This window comes from Grampus griseus (assembly GCF_964374135.1).
Source record: "Grampus griseus genome assembly, chromosome: 6".
Classification (NCBI taxonomy): Eukaryota; Metazoa; Chordata; class Mammalia; order Artiodactyla; family Delphinidae; genus Grampus; species Grampus griseus.
In genome coordinates, this window is record NC_139000.1 from 97022083 (window position 1) to 97045024 (window position 22942).

The 22942-nt window shown below is 45.4% G+C and overlaps 1 protein-coding gene across 2 annotated transcripts; it reads right to left on the minus strand.

Moving 5' to 3' along the window:
• Nucleotides 1-653: 653 nt before the first annotated feature.
• On the minus strand, nt 654-21827 carry SLC18A1 (solute carrier family 18 member A1; the record flags this gene model as incomplete). Of its 2 annotated transcripts, XM_082656650.1 has the most annotated exons (15): nt 654-767; nt 1615-1748; nt 1960-2079; nt 2361-2424; nt 3948-3999; nt 4957-5035; nt 10440-10535; nt 10618-10678; nt 12827-12870; nt 13115-13204; nt 14767-14859; nt 15784-15867; nt 19300-19358; nt 19978-20335; nt 21704-21827. In XM_082656650.1, 15 exons carry the CDS (start codon nt 21825-21827, stop codon nt 654-656), a joined length of 1572 nt encoding a protein of 523 aa, XP_082512776.1. The 2 variants fall into 2 exon arrangements, with proteins under 2 accessions (XP_082512776.1, XP_082512777.1); XM_082656651.1 differs by lacking the exon at nt 10440-10535.
• Between the last annotated feature and the right edge of the window lie 1115 nt (nt 21828-22942).

A 22942-nucleotide genomic window follows, 5' to 3' on the forward strand; every position in this document is an offset into this window, starting at 1 on the left:
GTAACTCAAGCAAAAGACAAGCAGGCTCTTTTCCTTTCCATTCAGTAATGAGGAAAATAGGAGACCCCCTTTCACCGAGGGCAGACTCACTTCAGCAGCTGTAGGTTTGGCCACAGAGAAAACACTCAGCTTATGAAAAACAGGCAAACGTTTCCCAAACTGGCGATGTGGCAGCAATACAAGGTTGAGGACACTTTCTCAGCTCATCTGGGAAAAGTCAGGGAGGGCCATGTCGAGCAACAGAGGACAAAACTCTTACAGTCTGTTGGGAAGGTGCCAAAGAAAATCAGATAACAGATGAAATGAGTTTTGTCAGCCACCCCACTGGTGTCAGGGAACACCGCTCACTGCCGCCTCTGTGAAATGAGTCACCCCTCGCAGAACCCACACCGCCTTACAGAAACCGAGGAGGAAGCATCACTCTGTCCTCCCACCAAAGGTGGGCTAGCTGAGGCATCAAAGCTTAGAGGGAGAGCTAGAGGTGACACAGGTGAGGAGAGAACCAGGAAACAGCATGCATGGGAGGGGGGGGGAAAGGAGACACCAGGGGAGAGAGAAGTGAAGAACAGCCCGTGGAGATCCGCGTCCGGGGAACGAGGCGGTCACTGAAGTCTGAGCCTCACGTGACAAGGTCCAGGGACCAGTTTCTGCTGCTACTCCTCACAGCCAGGCTCCTCGTCGCTGTCCTCCCCCAGAGGAAATTCCCTCATGTGCTTCTCGGCTGCGTGCATCCGGGTCTCCATGGGGCAGTCCTGGCTCAGAACTGCCTGTAGCAAGAGGCAGGAAGAGAAATCACTGCGCATCCTTCACCAGCTTCCCCATCCCCTTCCCCAACTAGCTCATCCAAGTCTAGTGCTGCACAGAAAAGACTCAAGAAACCAGCAAAGGACCCTTGCTCTGCTTCATGTATGTGCATAGGCCACCCAAGGGACCAAGGTGTAGTCACCCTAGTCAAGACAATCACCTGATATGCTTTTAATTGAATCCTTTTAGCAGTAGTACAGGCTATAGCAGGGAGCCAGCTGAAATGGGCACCACCTCCCATCAGACTTTCACGTCTTCTTTTGCTCCTTTAAACGTCCTCCACATCCATCCCTAACCCACCCAGACCCTCAGGGTGCTCATGCTGTGGTAAGAGGAAAGTATCTTATTAACTAAAATCATATGCTGTGGTTCTCTCCCCTGGGGTGTTTGTACTTTAAGAAATGACGTGGTAAGGACAATGACAGATGTGAGTGAATGAATGAATGTGCCCAGTAGAATTCTGTCCATTTTGTGGGCATGATTTGGTAATTCACACTTTGCTAGTAACTACAGCAAATACAGGATGCCTTTGATGATCCTTGACCCCAACACTTTACAAGCATCCCATTTTCCTTCTGTACTTAGGACCCTTCCTAACTGACCAGTGTAAGAGAGAAAGTGGTTGTGTAGAGAAGGGAAAATAAGGAAGGGCACAAAGGAAAGAGAGAGATGCAAGGGGCATCAGAAAACATGGCAAAGCAGAGAGCCTATCAAAGAGGGAGGAAATAAGAGCACGGGATAAAAAGGGATGAGAGACATGGAAAGAAACAGAAGATTATCATTTTTTCAGCAGTAGTCAGAGCCCCTTACAAGCTTCTCCTCCTTGGCTGGGGGGCTTCTCAGGTAGTAGCAGAGAGGAGCGTAGGTGATGTTGATGACCCCAATGATGACCATGAGCCAGGGGAAGCCAATGGCTTGCACAATGGCACCCCCAGTGGATGGGCCTGCGAGGAATAAAGCAAACCTACAAGTATTTATTGAGTCTTGATCACACGGAGGACACCATGCTAGGGGCAGCAGGTGACCCAGGGGACGTCCCAGGGTCAAATATCTCCAGAGCCCTAGGAGAATCAGCCTCTTCTACCTGGTAAACAGTAGATAAAGGGAGAGTGGGGTACCAGGCCCTGGTGCTCCCCTATCCCTCCACCAACATACCTATAGCAAAGCCCATGCAAAAAGCCACGTCAGCGATGGCATAGATACTCCCATACACCGGGGCATGGCGCAGGTCCACCAGGTGTCCCATGATGGGCATCATAGAGGAATCCACCATGCCTGTGGTCAGAGCAAGCAGGACACCGCGGTCAGCTCTACCCACCGTCCCCCTCCCTGTTTGTGGCATCCCCCTTTTTCCTCCCTGCTTTAGTCCACTGCCTTTGCCTGCTGTCTGTCCTCCCCTCAGAACTGACACCCATTCCTACCAGGAGTTATGAGCCCATCTTTCCATACCCCCGCCAGCTGCTCTCCTGCTTCTTCTGCCTTTCCATATACCCCCTCTGATCTGACCCAAAGCCAACATTCAGGGGCCTCTTGTTTCCTTTAAGGGCACTTCTTACCTATGGAAAAGCCAAGCCCTGCATTGGGGCCAATGAGACCAAAAATATTACGAGCCAGAGGAATCTGCAGCAGGAAAGGAGGAAGAGTCCATCAGGAGTCCAGCTGGGTCAGGTGGGAGCAGCACAAAAACAAAGAGTTTTCCTACAAAACGTGTCATCGCCCAGGCGCTACGTGCCACAGACATCATCTCCGTGCATTCTTATACCTCCTGATGAAAAAGAATCTTTACTTCCGTTTCAAGATAGGAAAACTAGATTGGTGCCCTTTGGGTTAAATGTCCTATCGAGAATTACAGAACGTAAGTGGTAAGATCAAGTGTAAACCTCAGATTTGACTCTATGAAACCATAACAATGGCCCTTTTCTGCTGCATGGACTCTTTCTTCCTCCCCTTCCTCTACCCCCTCCACCCAGACACATACTTCCACCCTCACTCTTCACTGAGTGGAGTTTCCTCTCTTTTCTATTTGCAACATCATCCAGAGGTTTTACTTAAACCCTAACTGGGAGCCAGTGGAGCAAGAAGACAAGAAAGAAATGCCAACAACCAATTACCTATAAGCTAGCAGGGCAGGTGGCGTGCTTTGCGTTGCCGCTTCAGCAAGCTTGTGAAACTCATTCTCTTGCCCTCCCCATCCATCCCCCACGGAAGCCTTCTTTTCCTCTTTTGCTGGTTCCTTACCTCCCTCCCTGGGCATCTGTCACCCAAACCTGCTACACCAGCACACTCACCCCTTAGAATTTTCACATACCATTTAGATGTTAGTGGCTATAAACAATTTTAGGGGTGAATCCTCAAGGGCTATTTCTATTTTATCACTAGTACTGGTTAAAATTCACTGTGGGCTCACTGCGTGCCAGACATGGCTGCAGTTGGTGTGGGTAACCCTGTGAGGTGCTATCCCAATCCTCTTTACACAGATGAAGATACAGAGTAAAGGGAGGTGACGTAACGAGCTCAAAGTCACACGAGGAGCAAGTGACAAAGCTGGGACTGAACACGGAGCTTGAGCTCCCGATGAGGACCTCCAGCCTTTCTTGAGCACTGTATTCAGTGCTTTACAGCCATCTTATTCTCCTTCAAGCCTACCAGGCAAGTGTGCTTCTGATCCTTATGGTGGAGAAGAGAAAATGAAGGCTCAGAGAGCTTGAAGGGGACTCCTGGAAATGGAAGAGCCCTTTTTTCTTTCTTCCTCTACCAAACATTCTGGTGCTAGAGATGGAAGCACAGATAATGGTTCCCCTGGTGGCTTATGGGGTCCTGTCAGGGTGAGATGAGTAAATGAAGGCATAAAATGCACCAGTTTACAGACCCCAGAAATAGATACCACATGTATTCCTTCATGTGCCCATCCATAATGCCTCAGACCCCTGTCTCCAGCTGCTCCACTGCCCTCTCCCTCTCCTTCCCCACCTCCTTCCAATGGGATGACTGGTGGCATCTCCCCCCGTGCTAAATTCCTACCTACACAGAAACAGTCTTTCTGACAATCCTTGCCAAGTCAACCCTCTGCTCATTTCAAAGGAAAGTGGTCCTTAAATGTCCAGGTTTCTCTCTCTCTGTCAACAAGACCTTATTATACTTACACAAAGCAAGCTGGTACCTACTACCACCATCCCAATGAGGGAGCACAGCCACCTGGAAGAAAACAGCCATCATTAAACAGTGCAAAGGGGAGAGATCCCTTCCATCTGCCACCCCATCACCAACACACTGGCCAGTCCTATCACCCCTACTTCCAGGAACTCCTTAGGATATGAGAAGATAAACACATCTCTACAGGACCAGTTTATGCCCAGGTGAGCCCTTGCCCTGTCCCTTCCTGGCCCCTCACCTCTTCCCTGACTCCACACCTCTTTCCAGTAGAAGCAGATGAAGAGCAATGGGACATATTCTTCCTTCCCTTAGAATAGGAAGCAGCTGACTGAGAAGGTACTTGCCCCGTGGGGATAATCCTCAAACTTAATTTCTGCTGTTTCCCGATTCAGCCTACCTCTCACCTATTCATATTTTATCTGGTCTTCAGGGTCCATCTCAAAAACCACAAAACATACCAAACTTCTTTCCTTCTCTGATTTCCTATGGCAATGGTTTTTAAACTTATTTTTAACATCTTTGTGCTGAACTCCAATGGTAAAATTCAAGGTGTTCTCACTGTAGTGGAGGGACAGGAACCAGACTCATACCTCTTAGTCCCCAACCCTTTCCACTTGGTGGCCTCCGAGGCACACCTGTAGAGCTCCCTGGGGGTCCATGGAATATAGTTTGACAACCACTGCCCCAAGGTACTGCTTTCTTCATACCTGTTCTCTGTGGAATTATTTTATCTCTTCAACTGGACAACAAACATCTGGATAGTAAAGGTTGTCTCTCATATATTCACTGCCTCTTCTATAGCAGCCAGCTCAGGACCATCCTTTCTCTATATTGCCCTTACCATCTACCCATCCCCATCCTCCCAGTGGGCAGTTTTTATCTGTGTGCACTTGTTCTAAAGTTTCAACCTCAGAGAAGCTATTATTCATCATCCCAGGTGCAGGGAACACCTCAGAAGACTCTCCCACCTGACTTTTCCCAGATCCCCAGGCTACATACCGACCCATCTTGTTGGCCAACACGCCAAAGAGGTTGGTGCCAATGAGGTAGGACACACTGGCAGGCAAGAAAGCTAGACCTGTAGAAAGACACAGGCCCTTACCTTAGAATGTACCCAGCTACTCTAAAACACTTTTTCTTACACGACAGTGAAGTCCCCCTGTTACCTTCAAGGATCCCAAACCGCTTTGTTTTGTGGGTTGGAGATCCTTGTGCAAACCCAGAGCAGATGACATAGGGCTCCACACTCTGCTCTCCTCAAGAGCAGGGCTGTGTTTAGCTTCAACACATTGAACGTGTTTTTAGCTCCCCTGTTGGACTTCCTGATGAATGGCTTTGATGAGCCATTCTCATGTATAAAATACCCGTGATTATCAGCATAAGAGCATGAGCTTTAGAGAAAGACTTACATACCTCCTAGGAAGTAAAATCCTGCCTTGCTATTTACCTGCCCTTCTATTGCTCTGACAGTGACTTTTTTTTGTTTTGGCCACACCTCAAGGCTTGCGGGATCTTAGTTCCCTGACCAGGGATCGAACTCATGCCCCCTGCAGTGGAAGCACAGAGTCCTAAAAACAAAGCTGTGATTCTACCATACCAAATTACATTAAGGAGCAAATTAGATAAATGTATGTAAAAGGATTTTGTAAACTGAAGCCCTTATCACATTGTTTTTTTTGTGACAGTAGAGTCAGGTACCCTGGAACATGGGCTTTGGTGCTGAGTTCAAACTGTGGCTTGACCACTTTTTAGCTCTGTGACCATGGGGAATTTACCCTCTCTGAGTATCATTGATTTGTTCTTTCATTTATTCATTCATGTAGCATTTTTAATGAGTTTTTACTACGTACCAGGTATTCTAGGGACCAGGATTAGAAGGGTGAATAAAATAGACAAAGTCCTGGCTTCCCGGGAGCTTACATTCCAAGGGAGGGAGATAGACAACAAACAAGTAAACAAATAAATGAAAAAGATAATTTTGACAAGTGATAAGTTCTGTGAAGAAAGTTTAATGTGGCAGTATGGAAGAGTGACCAGGAATAAGGGCTAACTTAGATTTAGGGGATCAGGGAAGGCTTCTTTGAGGAGGTAACATTTAAGCTGAGAACTGAATAACCAAAACAGAAGGTTTTTAGCAAGAAAAACAAACAAACAAACAAAAACACTTAATGCAAATAGGAAGGCCCATTGAGTGGACAAGTCTAGAGTTCCGAGGAGAGATCCTACCCACAGACATAAGGGTTCGACTAATTGGTTTACCAATTAGTTCTTAAAGTCATGGGAATGGCTGGGATCACCCATGAAAGATCAGAGATAGAAGAATAGATATCTATGGACTGAGCCTTCTGGGACTCCTGCCTTTAAAAGTTAACAAACGAGGAGGAGATAGCAAAGGTGATAAGGAGTAGCCAATGAAGTAGGAGGAGACGGAATCCAGAAGGAAAAAGAAGAAGAAAAGAAAAGAAAAAAGAAGTTCGACCTCTGAAGGAGCTGGGATGTTCCAACCATAAAGAGAAGGCAGCGGATGTAGGCACAGGTATGAGGAAGTAAGTATATGTAGTGATGAGAACATGCAAGGTCCCTTCTTGTTGTTTCTGTTTCCTCAATGACTGGGAGTTGAGGATGATGAAGGTGAAGGGATGAGGATGTGTAGGAGGTTTGAATGGAGAAGTGTAAACCAGTCCTTTTGGAAAGTAGGAAGAACATAACTAGGGACTTAAAGAAAGATTGTTGGACAGTGTGAAAACCCACTTTAGATCTGTGGCCATAAGTATAAGGTGAGACCAACAGCCTACCTAGTGTGTGTTTTCCTACAGCCCCATGTCACTGCTCAGGTGCAGGCAAGGAGTCGGCAACCAGATAGGCTTAACCAGAGTTAAGGCTTCCCATGTGACAACCCCAGAGGGAGCGGGTGGGGCAAAGAAATTAACGATGCTTTCAAAGGAGTGACATTAATGATGGATGTGGATTCATCACGATGGACTCCAAGCTGAGTAAAGAAAGAAGAGAGGACATGAGTAGTGAGGGAAACAGAGAAAGAATTGAATGGACTGGTGATCCCAGTGTAGCCAAAATGTGTTAATATAGGGGTATTAGAATACCTGAGCAGGGAATATGTAAGGTGATAACTGCACTGCTTGGAAGTGCAATTTCAGAGAAGCTACGATTAATGGTGAGGTCAAGGTCAATATTATATAAAGGTTTGATTGGTTAAGGTGGAGAGAAGAAGAAGATCATTGCAAGAGAGTAGATTAAGGAATAGGCCAAGATGTTGGTAAGGTTATCCACCTGGATATGGAAGTCACCAAAAGTGGTGACAGGAATAAAGGTGAAATGAATGCGAGCCGGGTGTTGGTGGATTTAATGAGTGAGAAGGATAACTCAGGGGTCAGTTGATAACTGCAATAAAGAAGGGTGGGGTGGTATAATCTAATGACACGATTTTCAAGGGAGTCAGGGCCTTTGAAGGGGAATGAAGAAGAAATGATTCAGAAGCAGCGAAAGAAAGCAACGCCTAAAGGAACATGAACTTCCATCAATAAGGCTGTGGGAAAATGGTGTTCTCAGAAAACATTCAGGTCTCAGGGCAAGAAGATGAAAGAAGTGTTCAGAGAAAAGAGGCTGAGGGCATAGGGACACTTGTTGATGGCAGGGACTTCCACAAGACCCAGGATTTGGGAGGGTAATGGGAAATTGGGTCAGATTAAGAAATCTCTAAAATATGGGAATAATAATAATTGGTACCAGATAGGCTAGTTATAAGGCTTAATTGAGATAATGCAAAGCGACCATTTTGCAGGGCGCCTGGCATAGAATAAGTGCTCTCTGAGCATCGCCCTTAACTATTATCATCATAACCAGGGAGTAACAGGGTCAGGACTTGAACCCAGACCTTCTCCCTCCACCTCCAGGTGTTTCCACCACCCCACCAGCAGCGTGGCAGCACAGATGGCTCTGGCATAAAGAACTGCATGGAATGAGTGGTGTGAGTTTCCTTGGGTCTCACCAGCTCTCTCTGCCTCTCTGTATGGAGAGGAAACAGTGCTGCCTAATAGAAACTGTCATGATGATTACAATTAAACCCAAAGTCAACAATTCACCAGTTACTGGCTGAGGTCTTGTTTGCTTTTAATATTCTCTTCTGTGGGCTGGAGGTGAAACACACCTTAGTGTGTTTGTCTAGTCTATCTGTACAGGTGGCAATCTGTTTCAAACTGTAACCATGTGTTTCTGTTTAATTGCTTTTTTAAAATGTAATAGTATAGCTACTCAATCGCCTACCTGGTATCTGGAAATGGGCACCTGTACCAAGCCCACAGGCCACCTAGATACATCTCCTTGACATCATTTTAAGTGACGTGGGATTTCCTGAATGACATTTTCCTCAGTCAGTGTGGCTTGTTCTTTAGGATCTGAGTATAGCTTGCAAATTCAGTAGCATTTTGTGCAAAAGAGGTGTTCCAGACTATATGTCTACAGACACATATATATTTCACAGCATATCTTCAAGGGGTGGGGAATTACACAGAGCTGTGACTGTCAAAGTGATTTCCTGACTATATCCTCTATTCCAGGCACTGTGCTAATGCCTTTAGAATACAAAGACCTATTTAACCCTGAAAACAACCAGAAAAGTGCCTCCATTTTTACAAATGAAAAAAAGTGGACTTTGAAGACGTTAAGTAACTTATCCAAGGACACAACCAGTAAGTGGCTGGGTCAGGATTTCAACCCAGGTGGGCTTGTTTCCAAAGCCTGAGCTCTTTCCTCCACTGGGTGAGAGTCACAGGCACACAACGGGCCACTTGGAGAATGTTCAGTCACACGCTACAAATTGTTCCTCCCAATGACTTGGGGAGGGTTCTGCATTGAAAGCAATATTTTTCAGTGTGCTCGCTGACGCCATATCAGCCTCCCTGGGAAACTCACCAGGAATGCAAACTTGTTTCTGCTGAATTCCTGGATGGGGCCCCGCAATCTGAATTTTAACACACTCTCCAGGTGAGAACATTTGAAGTTAGACTTACAGATGCAGAGGGTACTGAGGAAAGTTGTAAGGGATGGCGGAGGACAAGGCCTTCTCAGTCTCTCACTGACTCTCCTGAGGGCTTTCTACTGCAGCCTCGCCTGCAGAAGGCACTGGGTGGCATCAGGCCTGTGAGTTTCCTTGTGACTCACCAGCCTCTCTCTGCTTCTCTGTACCCTGACAGGAAACAGTGCTGCCTAACAGAAACTGTCAGGATGTCTACAATTAAACCCAAAGTCAGCAATTCACCAGTTACTGGCTGATGGCTGGTATGCTTTTCATATTTCTGTGGGGTGAAGAACGGCTGGAGAGAGGCCGTTCTGAGCCAAGGTTGGTTGCCCCTCTGCCCCAAGAGCCTGAGCGGCTAGAGCCTTGAGGCAGGGGATGTTTATTTGCACCAAGCACCAACTAACTCAATTAACTGTCATGGTCAGAGGCAGCTGCAGCCCAGAAAAATTCAATTTAGGGCTACGAGTGCAGCTGGGAGCCTTGCTTAGCCTGGTCCCCTAAAAAATTAGATTTAGTGCTTTTCATTGTATATTAAGCTGTATCAGGTTCTTGTCAGTTTCCCCTCTGGCCACTTAAGCCTCTCCTCCCTGCAGCGACTGAGCCATTTGCACGTAACCTTCTCTGTCCCCTTTCCTCAGGCTTCCTGGAAAGGTCCAGAGCGTGCTCTCTAAGCTCAGATGAGTCATGAGGACATCTCTCCATGGAGCAGAGGAGGCCAGAGGCCTCCCTCACAGAACAGTATACTCCATTAGCACCTTTTCAGAGGTAAAAAGATAGCAAAAGGGTAATCTGGGGGACAGGGAGTGGGAAAGAAGAACGTATCAGTGATGGTAACGGTGGTGTCTTGTTAATATTCTACGGATGCAAAGCTTTGCCACAGATGATGTCATTTGTTCCTCCGATTTACCCTCTGAACTAGATGGTATTCTGATGTCCATTTTAGAGATGAGAGAAGTGGTGCTCAGAAAGTTGTGATTTTCACAAGTGTGCACAGCAACTCAATGGAGCAGAAATAAAAACCCAAGGTCTTTTGACTAGAAGTTATTCATTCACCCAGCTAGGTATGTTGCCCCTCCGTCACCCGTCAACACCCCCCAACCCTGCCCTTCTCAGCCTGCTTCTCATTTTCTTCTTCTTCTCCGTTTTTTTTTTTTTTTAAGTTGAGAGTCATGTTTTATTGGGCAGACATTTTTAGGACTTCAAGCCCAGGAGGCAGTCTCTCAAGTAACCCTGAGAGAACTGGTCCTCGGCCTGCTTCTTGAAGGGACTGCCCACTAAATCAGGCTTGATTCACAGGTGTGGGCAGGGAAGGTAATTCTGTGAAGGAAGCACACTGCCCTTCTGTGACTCTGAAGACCTGGCCCTGATGATGCTTGCCGATTACCTGAGAAAGGGCCCATAGCACGCATCTCTGCCCAAGCCCGAGTTGGGGACCGAGGTCACTTACCCAGCTGCCACTCAGGGGCACACATGGTCTGCATCATCCAGATGGGCAGTGTGGGCTCGAGCATGGCCACCCCCATGTTGGCAAAGCAGAGGGAGCCTGGGGAGATGGTTCAGTGAGCCCCCAAGGCTGCCCTGAAGCTCAGACTCTCCCAGCCCAAAGGGAGGTAATGTCAGCTTACCTGCAGCCACCAGGATAAATGGGTCTCTGACAAGTGTGAGGAGAGGAGTCCCCTTGGCACTCTGAGAACATGGGCAACAAAAAACTTCCATTTGTACCGTGTATACATCTCTCCTGTTTTCACAGAATCTGAGAGCGTGCAGGCAGGACCTCAGAGACCGTCTACGTCGGCTCCCTTACTGGAGAGACCAGACACCCACGTCATAGAAGAGGAGGTGACTTGCCCAATGTCACAGAGTGAGCTGGTGGCCGCACAGCCCCCGTGTGCAAGGCAGTCACGAAGAGTAGGACAACATATTCCAGACATGATTCCTGCCTTTGAGTGACCATCAGCCAGATCAGAGAGGATTGTCAGCAAGGCCAACGTTGGACAACAGGTGTCTGGACTCCTGGCCTCGGGCCTCTCCACTAGATCTTGCCAGCACCAATATTCATCCAGGAAGGACCACAGGCAGAGTGCTGAACCCCAAAGGTGAGCCTAGAAGTAACAACTCAGAAAGCTGCTCAAGCTTCCTGAATGCTTTGTTCTGACCGTGTGGAGCTATACCGGACTGGTGTGGCCGAAGGAGCCTGAACATCTAGATTAAAATGCCAGCCTACATGTCCAATTATAACATCCCGCCCCCCCTCAGAAAACTTCATTCCAGATAAACTTAGCATCTACCTTCCTTCCATGCATACAAGCAGGCCCTCAGTTGTCATGGCTATCTTTTCCTAAACTCCCTTCCTTCTCCTTTGCATAGGTCCAAACCTCACCCATTCGTCAAGGTCAAGCTTAAATGGCTCCTTCTTCTCCAGTGTTCCCTGACTCAGGAGCTGGAACTTCTCTCTCTTTCAAATTTCCTGAGTACTGTGTCCTAATCTCTGGTGTTTACCACATTCTATCTTGTAATAGATTTAAGAGTTTTGATATGATAACCCTCTCTGCATCCACACAGGGTGGATTGCAATATTCAGAGATACTAAAACTAAAAAGATCATGCCCTCTCTCATATATAATTCAAGTAAAGAGACAGATCTAAATCATAAAGTGTACATAAAGAAGTCCAATAAACACTTTGACCCAACAATTTCACTTTTATTTGTTTTTGCTTTGGGCTGCACCATGTGGCTGGTGGGATCTTAGTTCTCTGACCAGGGATTGAACCCGGGCCCTCGGCAGTGAAAGTGTGGAGTCTTAACCATTGGACTGCCAGGGAATTCCTGACAATTTCACTTTTAGAAATCTACTCTAAAGATTACCTCCAACTCTATAACAATGCCTATACACAAGGTTATTCATTGCAGCACTATTTGTAGCTGCAAAATACTGGAAACTACCTAAATGCCCAAATATAGAAGAATGAATAAAATATAGTACTGGTATGCCAGCCAGAAAAAAAAAAAATACTTTTTTGAATACATAGAACATTACCATCTAAAAATCAAAATTATTCAAAAAGGTACTAAAGGAAAATCACTCCTCTACTTACAACACTTCTGATACCAAATGGGTGGGCTTTTTTCACACCAAGCAATTCTCCAATTCTCTGTGAACCAACTGGGTGTCCCTAAAGTTTAATTCAATTCTGGCACTAATTACTTGGAGCTTGCACAGACCCCACAAGATCGCCCCCCCACTTCAGACACCAATCACAAGTAGTGCACCCCTACGATACCAACACTACCATCTGACTTGGCTACAAAATCAAGGTCCTTAGATCAAACATTCCCATATTGTCTGTATTCTCTTATCTTTCTTCATGACTTGGTATAGATTTCCCAGAGCCATCTCTGTCTTAGAGTCAGACAGATACCAACTCTGATATTTAACTGCTACAGAATGACAGTCTGTAAGTATGCTTTGGGGGTAGAGATTGTTTGGATGGCCTCCAAGGTCTTCTTTAGCTCTGAGATATTATAACTATAAATACTCAGGTCCCAATGTCATTGTCATCCTGGTTCTGAGTTATTATATATAACTCAGTAAGGTTTCTTTGATTCTTTATAAGGTCCTTCCTCCATCTTGGTCCAACATCAAGCCAGACTCCTTCCCCATCCCTCATGCTATCCTAAACGTGACCCTATTGGGAACCCAGTACAGTTCTTGCTTTCTCCAACTCCACTCCCCTTTCTTCTTATGGTTTGACACGGATGGTCTAGGCAGGCCTGGGTCACTGCACCTATCCATTCTATCACTCTCTTGGCAATGGAACTTGGTATCCACCTACCTCAGGAGAGACTTTGGAAGGCTGTAGGATGCAAAGCTGGAGTGCTAAGAAAGGAAGAGGGAGTGAGAAATAGTTCAGTGTGTCCACTTATTAGATGGAGGATCCAATAACAACCACATTGTTAGCACCCTACCCCTTGCAGATCTAATTCCCTGAGCTTCCTCCCTCTCTCTTACGATGGGGCAGTCCTTGATCCACCCAAATATGTTAACACGGACACCATAGCATAATGCATTCCCAACCTGACCTGGGCTCTCGCCTGCCTGGTGGCCTCTTATGGTGACTTACCTCCATCCAGTAGTGCCAGGGAGGCCAAGATGAGGAAGGGTACAATCTTCCCCCAAAGTACATATGTCACACTTCCAAACGGAGCTCCCACTAGAGAAGCAAAACAGGCATGGATTCCAGAGATGGGGGGCTGATTCCCAGCCAGCATGACTTGTCCTCCTATACCCAGTGAGCATTTCTTGATGGCCTGCTAGGGGCTGAGCTCCACATGAGGACATGAGGTTTTGAGGATTCAGAGATGAAGAAGACCTACTTCCAAGGGGCTCACTTTCTAGTGGAAGAAATGTGTGTGTGGGCGTGGGAGGACCCAAATAATTATGGTGAAAAGTAAATGTTCCATCCACAAAATGTTATGTAATCACAGTAGAGTGAGTTCAGGTGGCCACAGGGGCTTTGTCAACTGGGTGATACTTGTGGGGAAGAAGCATGTGTGAAGAACACAGAGGTGTCAGAAAAGGGAGTGTGGATAGAGCAGAAATAGAAGAAAGTCCCTGTTACTAGAATAGGAGTATTTGGGAAATGAGAAGAGGTGGGGAAGGTTGAGACCAAATAGCCAAGGGCCCTGTGTATCCAGATAAAGCATGTACTTGGCCTTGTGGGCTAGGGAGAAAGACCAGTGCTTTTTCGCAGGGAAGAAACACCAGCTCTGGTCATAGGAAGCTTCTTCGGGCGGCACCTTGGAGGAAGGAGACAACGTGCAGATCAGGCAGGAGGCTGGTGCCTTGTTCCAACTGAGACGTGATGAGGTGCTGGCTTTGAGCAAGTGGCTGAGGAGGGTTTAATAGGCTTATTCATTTGGGAGTGAGAGGTGATAAAGGAGACTAGGATGCACCGAAGTGTTAGCTTGGGTGTTTGGGGAGGTGGATACTAACAAAGAGCAGGGCTTTGCTTCCCTCTCCCCACTGTGGCGGTAGAGAGCAGAGTATAGGCCAGGGAAGAGATTTTTGGTGTTTTCTTCTCAATTAGCTAGAAAATTCCTAGAGGGCAGGAAGCATGTCTGAGGCGTCTGACCTATATATCCCCTCTGTGCCAGCATTGTGCTTGGCACACAATACGTACTCAGTAAAAGTTTGTGGCTTGTTGGACTAGTCAGTTAAACCAGACTTTGGATGAACCTCAAAGAAAGCATAAGCTTTGGAGCTTGGGATTCGATCTCAGAAAATCTGAGTCTGTATCCTTGCTCTGGCATTTCCTGGCCATGTGACCTTGGATGGCTATGAACGTTTCTTATCCTCCTCTGTGTAATGGGGATGATCATTCCTCTTTTACAGTGTGGTAGTGAGGAATAAAAGAGATTATGTATATATTTAACACAGAACCTGACAAAGAGCATGTTCTCATGTTAAAAGCACTGGCCACGTACGGAAGCAGTGGTAAGGCGGTGGCTACTAACATGCAGATATTCACTCCTTTGAATAGAGTAGGTTTCTGGACCATTCTCAGGCCCTTATGGGCTGTTCAGCTCCCCAAGGGGAAAGAGATTCTGCTTTTCCTGGGCAGAATTTCAGAAGGACTCAAAACATGGTTGTACAGAGAAGGAAGAAAAATGCTGTCTTCCATGACCTTAGAAACACCTGCCTCCTGGGGCTGTCTCCGGAGAGTCTGCTGTAGCTCATCCTCCTGAACCCAGACCTGGGGCCAGTGCCACTTACCTAACACTCCCAAGGCCAGGCCCCCCGAGGCAATTCCCATGGCCTGCCCTCTCTCACAGTCATCAGTGTAGACACTTGCCAGCATCCCAAGACCTGAAAGGAGAGAGGCAGGTAGAATTAGCCTAGTCTCTGCCTCTCTCACTGAGTCCTTGGTCTTGCCCCTATTATATCTTCAGGGGTCATGTTAGCTAGAGTTTCAGTTTTGGGGGTTTTATAGAACCTAACCCATAGTATTTTGCAAATACTGCCTCCCACAGGTCCCCCAAATGCCCACCTTGCTCACTCCTTCTGTTCAGAATATCATTAGAAGTGCAAAAGTCTCTGGGAAGGGTAATGCAGAATACCATTGTCCAGTGATCCTGCATTTCATATTATTTTATCATTTCCTAGTGCATTTTCCTGAATCCATGGATATGGAGTAGGCCAACGAAGGGAAAAACCTATGGACACAAAACACTGCTCTATTCGATGGGGATGCCCAAGGAAGAGTATGAAAGCACTTGGGAGAGAGTGTGGGCTGGGCTCTTATGCCCATTTACTCATGTGTAAAATGTCATAAAATCTCTGCTTCATAGGGTTACATTAAATATTGTATTTGATAGTACTTTGCAAACTGTGATGGTATTATCAATAGTATTAACTTTACTCCTTCTATAAAATGGTAAGAAGGGGGACAGAGAAAAGACCATAGAGTGGCATTAAATCAAAACCTGGCATACGTCACAGTTTTACCTTGGGCTTGGTCTGACCTGAGCTAGCAGCATCTAAATATCAAAGAAAATTATGTCACGCTTAGGGATTTAAAGGCACTACCAGCAACTCTACAATTATCTTGTTTTTAAATCACAATTTCCGCAACTATGCAGAGATACATATCACAATTTATGCAACAATCACAACTATGATGATATTTTCCTTAATTTCTTCATATAAATCTTATAGGGTCTGATGGTAGTAAGAGATGGTGAGAGATGTGTGTGTGTGTGTGTGTGTGTGTGTGTAAGATGTCGGCGTTACCTGCAACAGATGAAAATGAAGATCCAATGCCTTGAAGAGTTCGGGCCACAAAGAGCAGGGTATAGGTACCAGAAAAAGCAAACACTGGGCAAAGAGAATAGCAAGAATGCTCCAGTTAGCAAAAATGCCTTTGATTCCCTGGCCACCAGAAAATGGACTCATGATACTATAGACATGAGCCATTATGCGTACGTTTTAATAAAGCATGATCACTGCTCCCTGTTTTCGGAGTTGTCTTTCTAATCCTTCCCCCTTAATTAGGATTGCATTTTAATTGGCATGAAGACAGAGAAACCAAAGCATAAACTGATTCACCACACAGTGGATGGAAGGCTGAGTGTCCACATTTCCTGCTTAAAACCCAACATCCTGTCCACTGGAGTCAGGGCTGTGCATGAAACCCAATGCCCTGGGCTGAGAACTGGTCCCTGGACCCTACTTCTGGATCCTCTATATGCAATACCCAGATTTGATCTTTGCCACTGTTGGGTCCCATTGGGTCATCTGGAGTGTGGGACAAAAGCTATGTGTACTTGAAGGACCATTGGTACTGTGTAGAAAATAATATCTTGTGATCCAATCAGATCCTTCCCCTTATATTGGAGGATCTTTTAGCCAAATCAGATCAGTGAGTATTTATTAAGTAATACTGACCATGCAGCTGTGCTGTACTCTGTAGCAGATGTGAGAGAAAGAGAATATCCAGTTCATGCCCTTGAAGAGATTCAGTCTACTAGAGACTAACATACACGATACTGAGAACCAAACAGGAATATGTTATCAACAACTAAATTACAGGGCATTGGTAGTAAGGTTGGTGGGTCCAGACATGTCTCATCTCCAATTCCAGGACAATACCACAGAAAGAGAGAAGACTCCTTCCCAAAGTGTCTGAATCAGCATAATCTGAATCCCTTTGCCCATTCATTAGATGTCTTTGGTTGTGCTTATAATCTTCTCCCATTACTTCCCGACATGAGCACACCGTCTCCCAAACATGCAAATGATTGGTCTCTCCTGGCCAGGCCTCCAATGCGTTCTCCCAGGCTTTCTGATTTCCACTCTGTTCAAGGTCCTATGTCCTTTGAGAATGGTGTGACCAACTCATCTCTGTTGGCCCAGGACCTTTGTGGTTTTAAAATCAAAAGTCTCGCATCCCAGGAAGCCCCTCAATCCCAGGCAAACTAGGATGGTTGATCCCCCTATTTAGGAAGACCAAAGTAATTCCTTTTTCACTTTGTGCCCCAACATGGGCCACCATTTCGCTCCTAATTACATTAAGCATGTTTCCCAGCTGGGGGTCCTTCGGGGGAGTGATGGGCATTAGCAACCTCATTTTAGTATTTAAAAACCCTGAAGGAATGCTACATAGGATCCCCTAAACATCAAACGTTTGCTAGAGTTAGGCTAACTCAGTATAGCAACACTAGTTATGGCATGGAAACGATAATTATTATTTAATATATACAGTTCAGTAGATAAGAAAAGCTTTCAAAACATGAGTTCTTGGACTTCCCTGGTGGCACAGTGGTTAAGAATCTGCCTGCTAATGCAAGGGACACGGGTTCGATCCCTTGTCCGGGTAGATCCTACATGCCACGGAGAACTAAGCCCATGTGCCACAACTAATGAGCCTGTGCTCTAGAGCCCATGAGCCACACTACTGAGCCCACGTGCCACAACTACTGAAGCCTGCATGCCTAGAGCCCATGCTCCACAAGAGAAGCCACTGCAATGAGAAGCCTGTGCACCACAACGAAGAGTAGCCCGCCTCACCACAACTAGAGAAAGCCTGTGCGCAACAACGAAGACCCAACGCAGCCGAAAATAAATAAATTAATTAAAAAATATAATGTTAAAAAAAAAATCAGTTCTTGACAGAGAATCAGGAAAGGACCTTATGCTAAAAAGTTTGGGATCCACTAGGACACTGCATTATCTTATTTTGCAGGGTGTTTGTCATGGCTCCCAGGCAAGCATTAAGAACCCCTGGGTAGACAGAGCCATGTCTTTTCATTCTTTGTGTTCCCTCAGTGACTTTTCACCTCAGTGACTTTTCACCATCACCATCAAGGCACCATGTGTGTGTACCATAAAATTTTGTGAAATGAACTATGCCTCATGTGATGAAATAGAGTGTCTTATTAGTTTTTAATTTACTGTTTGGCATAGGCTGAGCTCCTAGAAGTTCAATAAAGATTTCTAACTTTAATTTCTTCATTTTCTTTGATTCAACTAGAACGTCACAAGTAAGCTGAAGTTCTCAGACAGAACTTCACACATTGAGCTCCTGCACTTTGCACCTTCCAGCCCTGAACGCAACAAATTCCTGTTCAGTATTGGTTGACAGGAGACAAGTCCTATGCTGGAAGGGAAGAAAATTTGAGAAAGAGCAATAGAAAAAGTAGAGAAGTAACAGAAAGGTAATAAGAAAAACAAGAGGGAGAAGGTATGTTATTCGGAGCAGAGAGGCAGCAGAGGCAGCAGGATGCCTTCCCCTTTATTAAACTCTCCCCCACCACTCCACATTCATTCTTTTCTTATTTTCTCAGGGTCAATTTCCAGATGTATTTTATTTCACTTACTGTTCTTATTCCATCTTTAGGGAACAGTTATCTGATACTGGGTAGATTATTTGTCTTTCTCTTTCTTGTTTCCTTAGCAAATCTATTTTCCAAAGCTATAATCTTTAATGGCCTTCCTTGAAGGGAGTGAACTTTTATGGAATTTTCCAGTTGCTACTGTCCAATTTAGATTCTTTGTTAGTTGCCCTTTACCTTTACGTATCAAAATACGATGACCTCTTCTCAAAGATGGGAGGTTTGGGGCTTCCCTGGTGGCGCAGTGGTTAAGAATCTGCCTGCCAATGCAGGAGACATGGGTTCCAGCCCTGGTCCAGGAAGATCTCACACGCCACGGAGCAACTAAGCCCGTGCGCCGCAACTACTGAGCCTGCGCTCTAGAGCCCGCGAGCCACAACTACTGAGCCCGTGTGCCGCAACTACTGAAGCCCCCGTGCCTAGAGACCATGCTCCACAACAAGAGAAGACACCGCAGTGAGAAGCCTGCGCACCGCAACAAGGAGTAGCCCCAGCCCTCCGCAACTAGAGAAAGCCTGCGCGCAGCAACAAAGACCCGACGCAGCCAAAAATAAATAAATAAATTTATTAAAAAAAAAAGATGGGAGGTTTGTACTAAACTCATTCAAGGGATTACTGATAGATACACACATACACATTATTGCATACAAATTAAAACAGCCTTCACCATTTTCCCAAGCTGAAGGAAGTGAAGTATCTGTTCTTTTATAGCATGATATACAAATGCCAACTAGACTGAGTTGCCTCTACTGCTCTAGTCCCCATAACGAAAACTGTAAAGCATTTAAATCAGTGTCATAAGTCACTTAGTCAGATGACTAATTAACTCACTTGACCCTGCTCTCTTCTTGGTAATGCATGTGATAAAATCAAAGTTAATCAATGAAGTGAAGAAAAGAGGTAGCAAATTACTTACTAACTGTGGAGATAAACATGATAACAAAGCCAGCAAACATGGGAATGTGATATCCAATCCTAAAAGGGAATTTAAAAAAAGATACGATTCCAATAGGCATCTGTGTACTTGCACTATATTTTTTCATGTAATTGGGAACAAAAATGCAGTTATTTGAGTGCATGGCAAAACATGTCTCCGAAAGCAGGGACAGAGGTGGAATATGACATGTGAATGCATATAAACAAACATGCAAATTGACCTGTTGGCCAGGGCCCAAATCCTCTTTTCCAGAAAAGATAAATAACCTAGTCAGAAGGCATATCTTTCTGAAACATGAGGATAATCCCAAACACAAGCACTAAGAAGCCAGTGCTCTAACCTGCAAGAGGCCTGTCCTATTTCTACCCTTACCCCATTCAAGCCATGTTCCAGGGCACTGAAATAATACCAGTAGTATACTTCTGTTCCCTGGTTCTCTTCTTGGTACTCAATAGTCATTACGTCACTAAGAAAATCTGAAGCCCAAGTCATTTTATCAATATCATGCTATCTTTCCCAAACAGCTGACCACCCTGGGGTGCAGACAAGTGAGTTTTCCCTTCTTTATCCCTTCTAACCACCTTTATGCTACCTCAGCCCATTCTCTTATTTCTGAGCCCCTGAGTACCCTGTGGGGCACTGTACCCATTGAGATACCTGTTGGTGAGAGGCCCCACGAATGGGTTGACCAGAAGTTGCATCAGAGCCTTGGAAGCAAACAGAAGCCCAACCCACAGGTTCTCTTCCTTCAAGAACTCTGTGCCTTGAAAGCAGTTGTTTTCATGGGCTGGAATGGCTTCGGTGACCGGAGGGGGGATGGTGCCGGGAGTGTCACTTGTCCATGCTATGCCACTGGGCACACTTTCTTCGATAGCCAAGGTGTTGTTTTCAAAGAAGGAGAAGATGGTGGAAGAGGTAGAAGTGAGGGCAGGCTGGGAAGCTGTGGTGGGCCCAGGGTACACAGAAGTGTTGACTTTGAACTCTGTGGCATATAGGTAGGTGGGCACAATGGGCACTGAAAGTTAAGAAGAACAAGTAATGAGGGCTAAGGACAGACTGTCTTCTGACTGCTAGTCAGTTCAGGGACATTACCATGAGGTCCAGACTCATGCTCAGGAAGGCGTCTAAGTGACATGATCTGAAGCCTACTCAAAGACTGCGCCTGCCTGAGTTATCCTATTAGCTCAAGTACCTGAATTCCAACCATCATACAATTGGTCCTCATTCATGGATTCCATAATGGCTAATTCATCTACTGGCCAACGTTTGTAATCACAAAAATCAATGCTCGCAAAGCCATCACGGGTTTTCTCAGACATACATGCAGAGAGTGTGGAAAACAGAGTCACCAGATGCTCACTTCTGCAGCTGAGGTTGAACAAGGTGGGCTCTGCCTTCTTCTTTCACTCTCACACAGAGATGCAGAGCATGGGGCGGGGAACGGCAGCGAGGTGCAAGAAACTCCAGCTCTGGGGCCAGTTGGGCACAGCCTGAATCCCAGCTCAGCACCTGTTAGTGGGGTCGCCTCGGGCAAGTCACTTAACACCTCTGAAGTTCGTTTTCTCTTTTGTAAAGAAAATACAATCTACCAGGATGTGTTATTTTTAAGATTTAAGACTATAATCTATACGGTGTACACACACACACATATGTATGGGGGGGGGCGTGGGGGGGGCGTGTGTGTGTGTGTGTGTGTGTGTGTATTTCCCCGAAGAGAAATTATTTAGTATAGACTAAATCCAGTGTTCACAGAAAATTTATAGAGCATAACACCATGAATAATAAGAACTGACTGTATTGGATTTATCATTTGTTTCAGGAAGATTCTTGTTTAAAAGCATATATTTTACCCAGAAGGGGAAACATGTTGGTTCCCATTTATATACCAGCACAACTGAATGTAAAAATGAATAGACTACCAACTAAAAAAGAAGGACTGGGAGGGAATGAACCACAGGAAAGGTAGGTTTTGATAAGAAGTTGGATATCCATATAAAGTGTGTTATTTTGACCGAGCAGACAAAGGCAACATGGTGAGAAGGTGCTCACAATCGCAGAGGGCATTTGGAGTCATTAGCGCCTTAGGAAGAGAGTATGTGGAGGAAGAAAAGTATTGCCAGTTCTGGCTCCGGGTCAGTCCCTTTGATTCGGTCAGATGCTCTCTGAACCTCCTTCTCTTTGAACCTCTAGGGTCTTTCAGCAAAGGTTGGCAAGCTTCAGACTCCATTTCCTGCCATTTCTTCTAATCCCCAGCAATCTTTGTGTTTTCAAGCACAAAAAGAAAAATTCTCCAGTCCCTTCACTGCTGAATTCTAACAGGGTATGTGCTATCCTCTGGGAACCAGAGTAAATTAACCCCCAGCGCCAGGCCCCCCAAACGTACCCACCACAGTGAGCAGCATGTTGTCCAGGAGTAGAGCGACAAACACCACCAGCAACACCAGCTTCCGGGACTCTCTCCCCTTCTTCAGCAACCACTGAGGAACGTCCAAAACTGCCCTGAGCATAGTGAGGGTGCCAGGGGTGGCTCCTCTGCCAGGATTTTAAGGAGGATCTGGGAGAAATTCTGCCCAGACAAGTGAAACTCACTATTAAAATGAGAAGTACAAAGAGTTGCAAGTGATAGGATGGTATTTTTGTTTGTTTGTTTGTTTGTTTATATTTTACTGAAGTATAGTTAATTTACAATGTTCTGTTGATTTCTGCTGTACAGCACAGTGATTCAGGTACACACATATATATATTCCTTTTCATACTCTTTTCCATTATGGTTTATCACAGGATATCGCATATAGTTCCCTGTGCTATACAGTAGGACCTTGTTGTTTATCCATCCTATATATACTAGTTTGCATCTGTTAACCCCAAACTCCCAGTGATAGGATGGTATCTGAACCTTTTCCATGCCTGTGTCTCTGTTACTTCTTATACATCTGAATAACTCTACCTCGTTCACAGAATGCCTTCCAAGAAAGCATTGCTGACCGGCTTTTTATATCTGAAATTCTACCTCACACATTAAGCAAGTTCTACAGAGATCACCTAGCTCTATATTTCTCAAACATCAGACATTTGCCCATCACCTCAGTAGTTTATGTCATATCTGAGGACTACCCGTATTGTTATTTACTTAATCTTTTCCTCTAAATCCACTCTTTTTAAAAACTGAAATATTATCATTTAAAAAGATAACTTTATGGGCCATGCCAAAAAAATAACTGTCTATGTCTATGTACCACCCCAAAATAGCCCATGTGCCACAAGTGTTACCTGTGCTGCCCACTGAGAAACACTGACCTAGACCAAGCCTTTCATCTCACAGATGAGAAATCTGAGATTCAAGAAGCTAAGAGACGTGTCTCAGGTCCCACAATCAGTGTCAAACTAGAACAAAGTTCCAGGTTTTTTTTTTTAACTTGCAGGAATGTTCCCCACCATCTTCCCTTGCTCTATGGTACTAGAAACACACATATTCTTTTGTTTAAGCTATAAACCCCTGCTCAGAAAGGTGTGCTACTCTGTGTAAGTAAAATACCAACTTTGATGATTCGTTTTCTACTTAGGATTTCATGTCATTAGTCAGCATTAAGTCAGAGTACTTTGTTAAACTTCAGGTAATAAC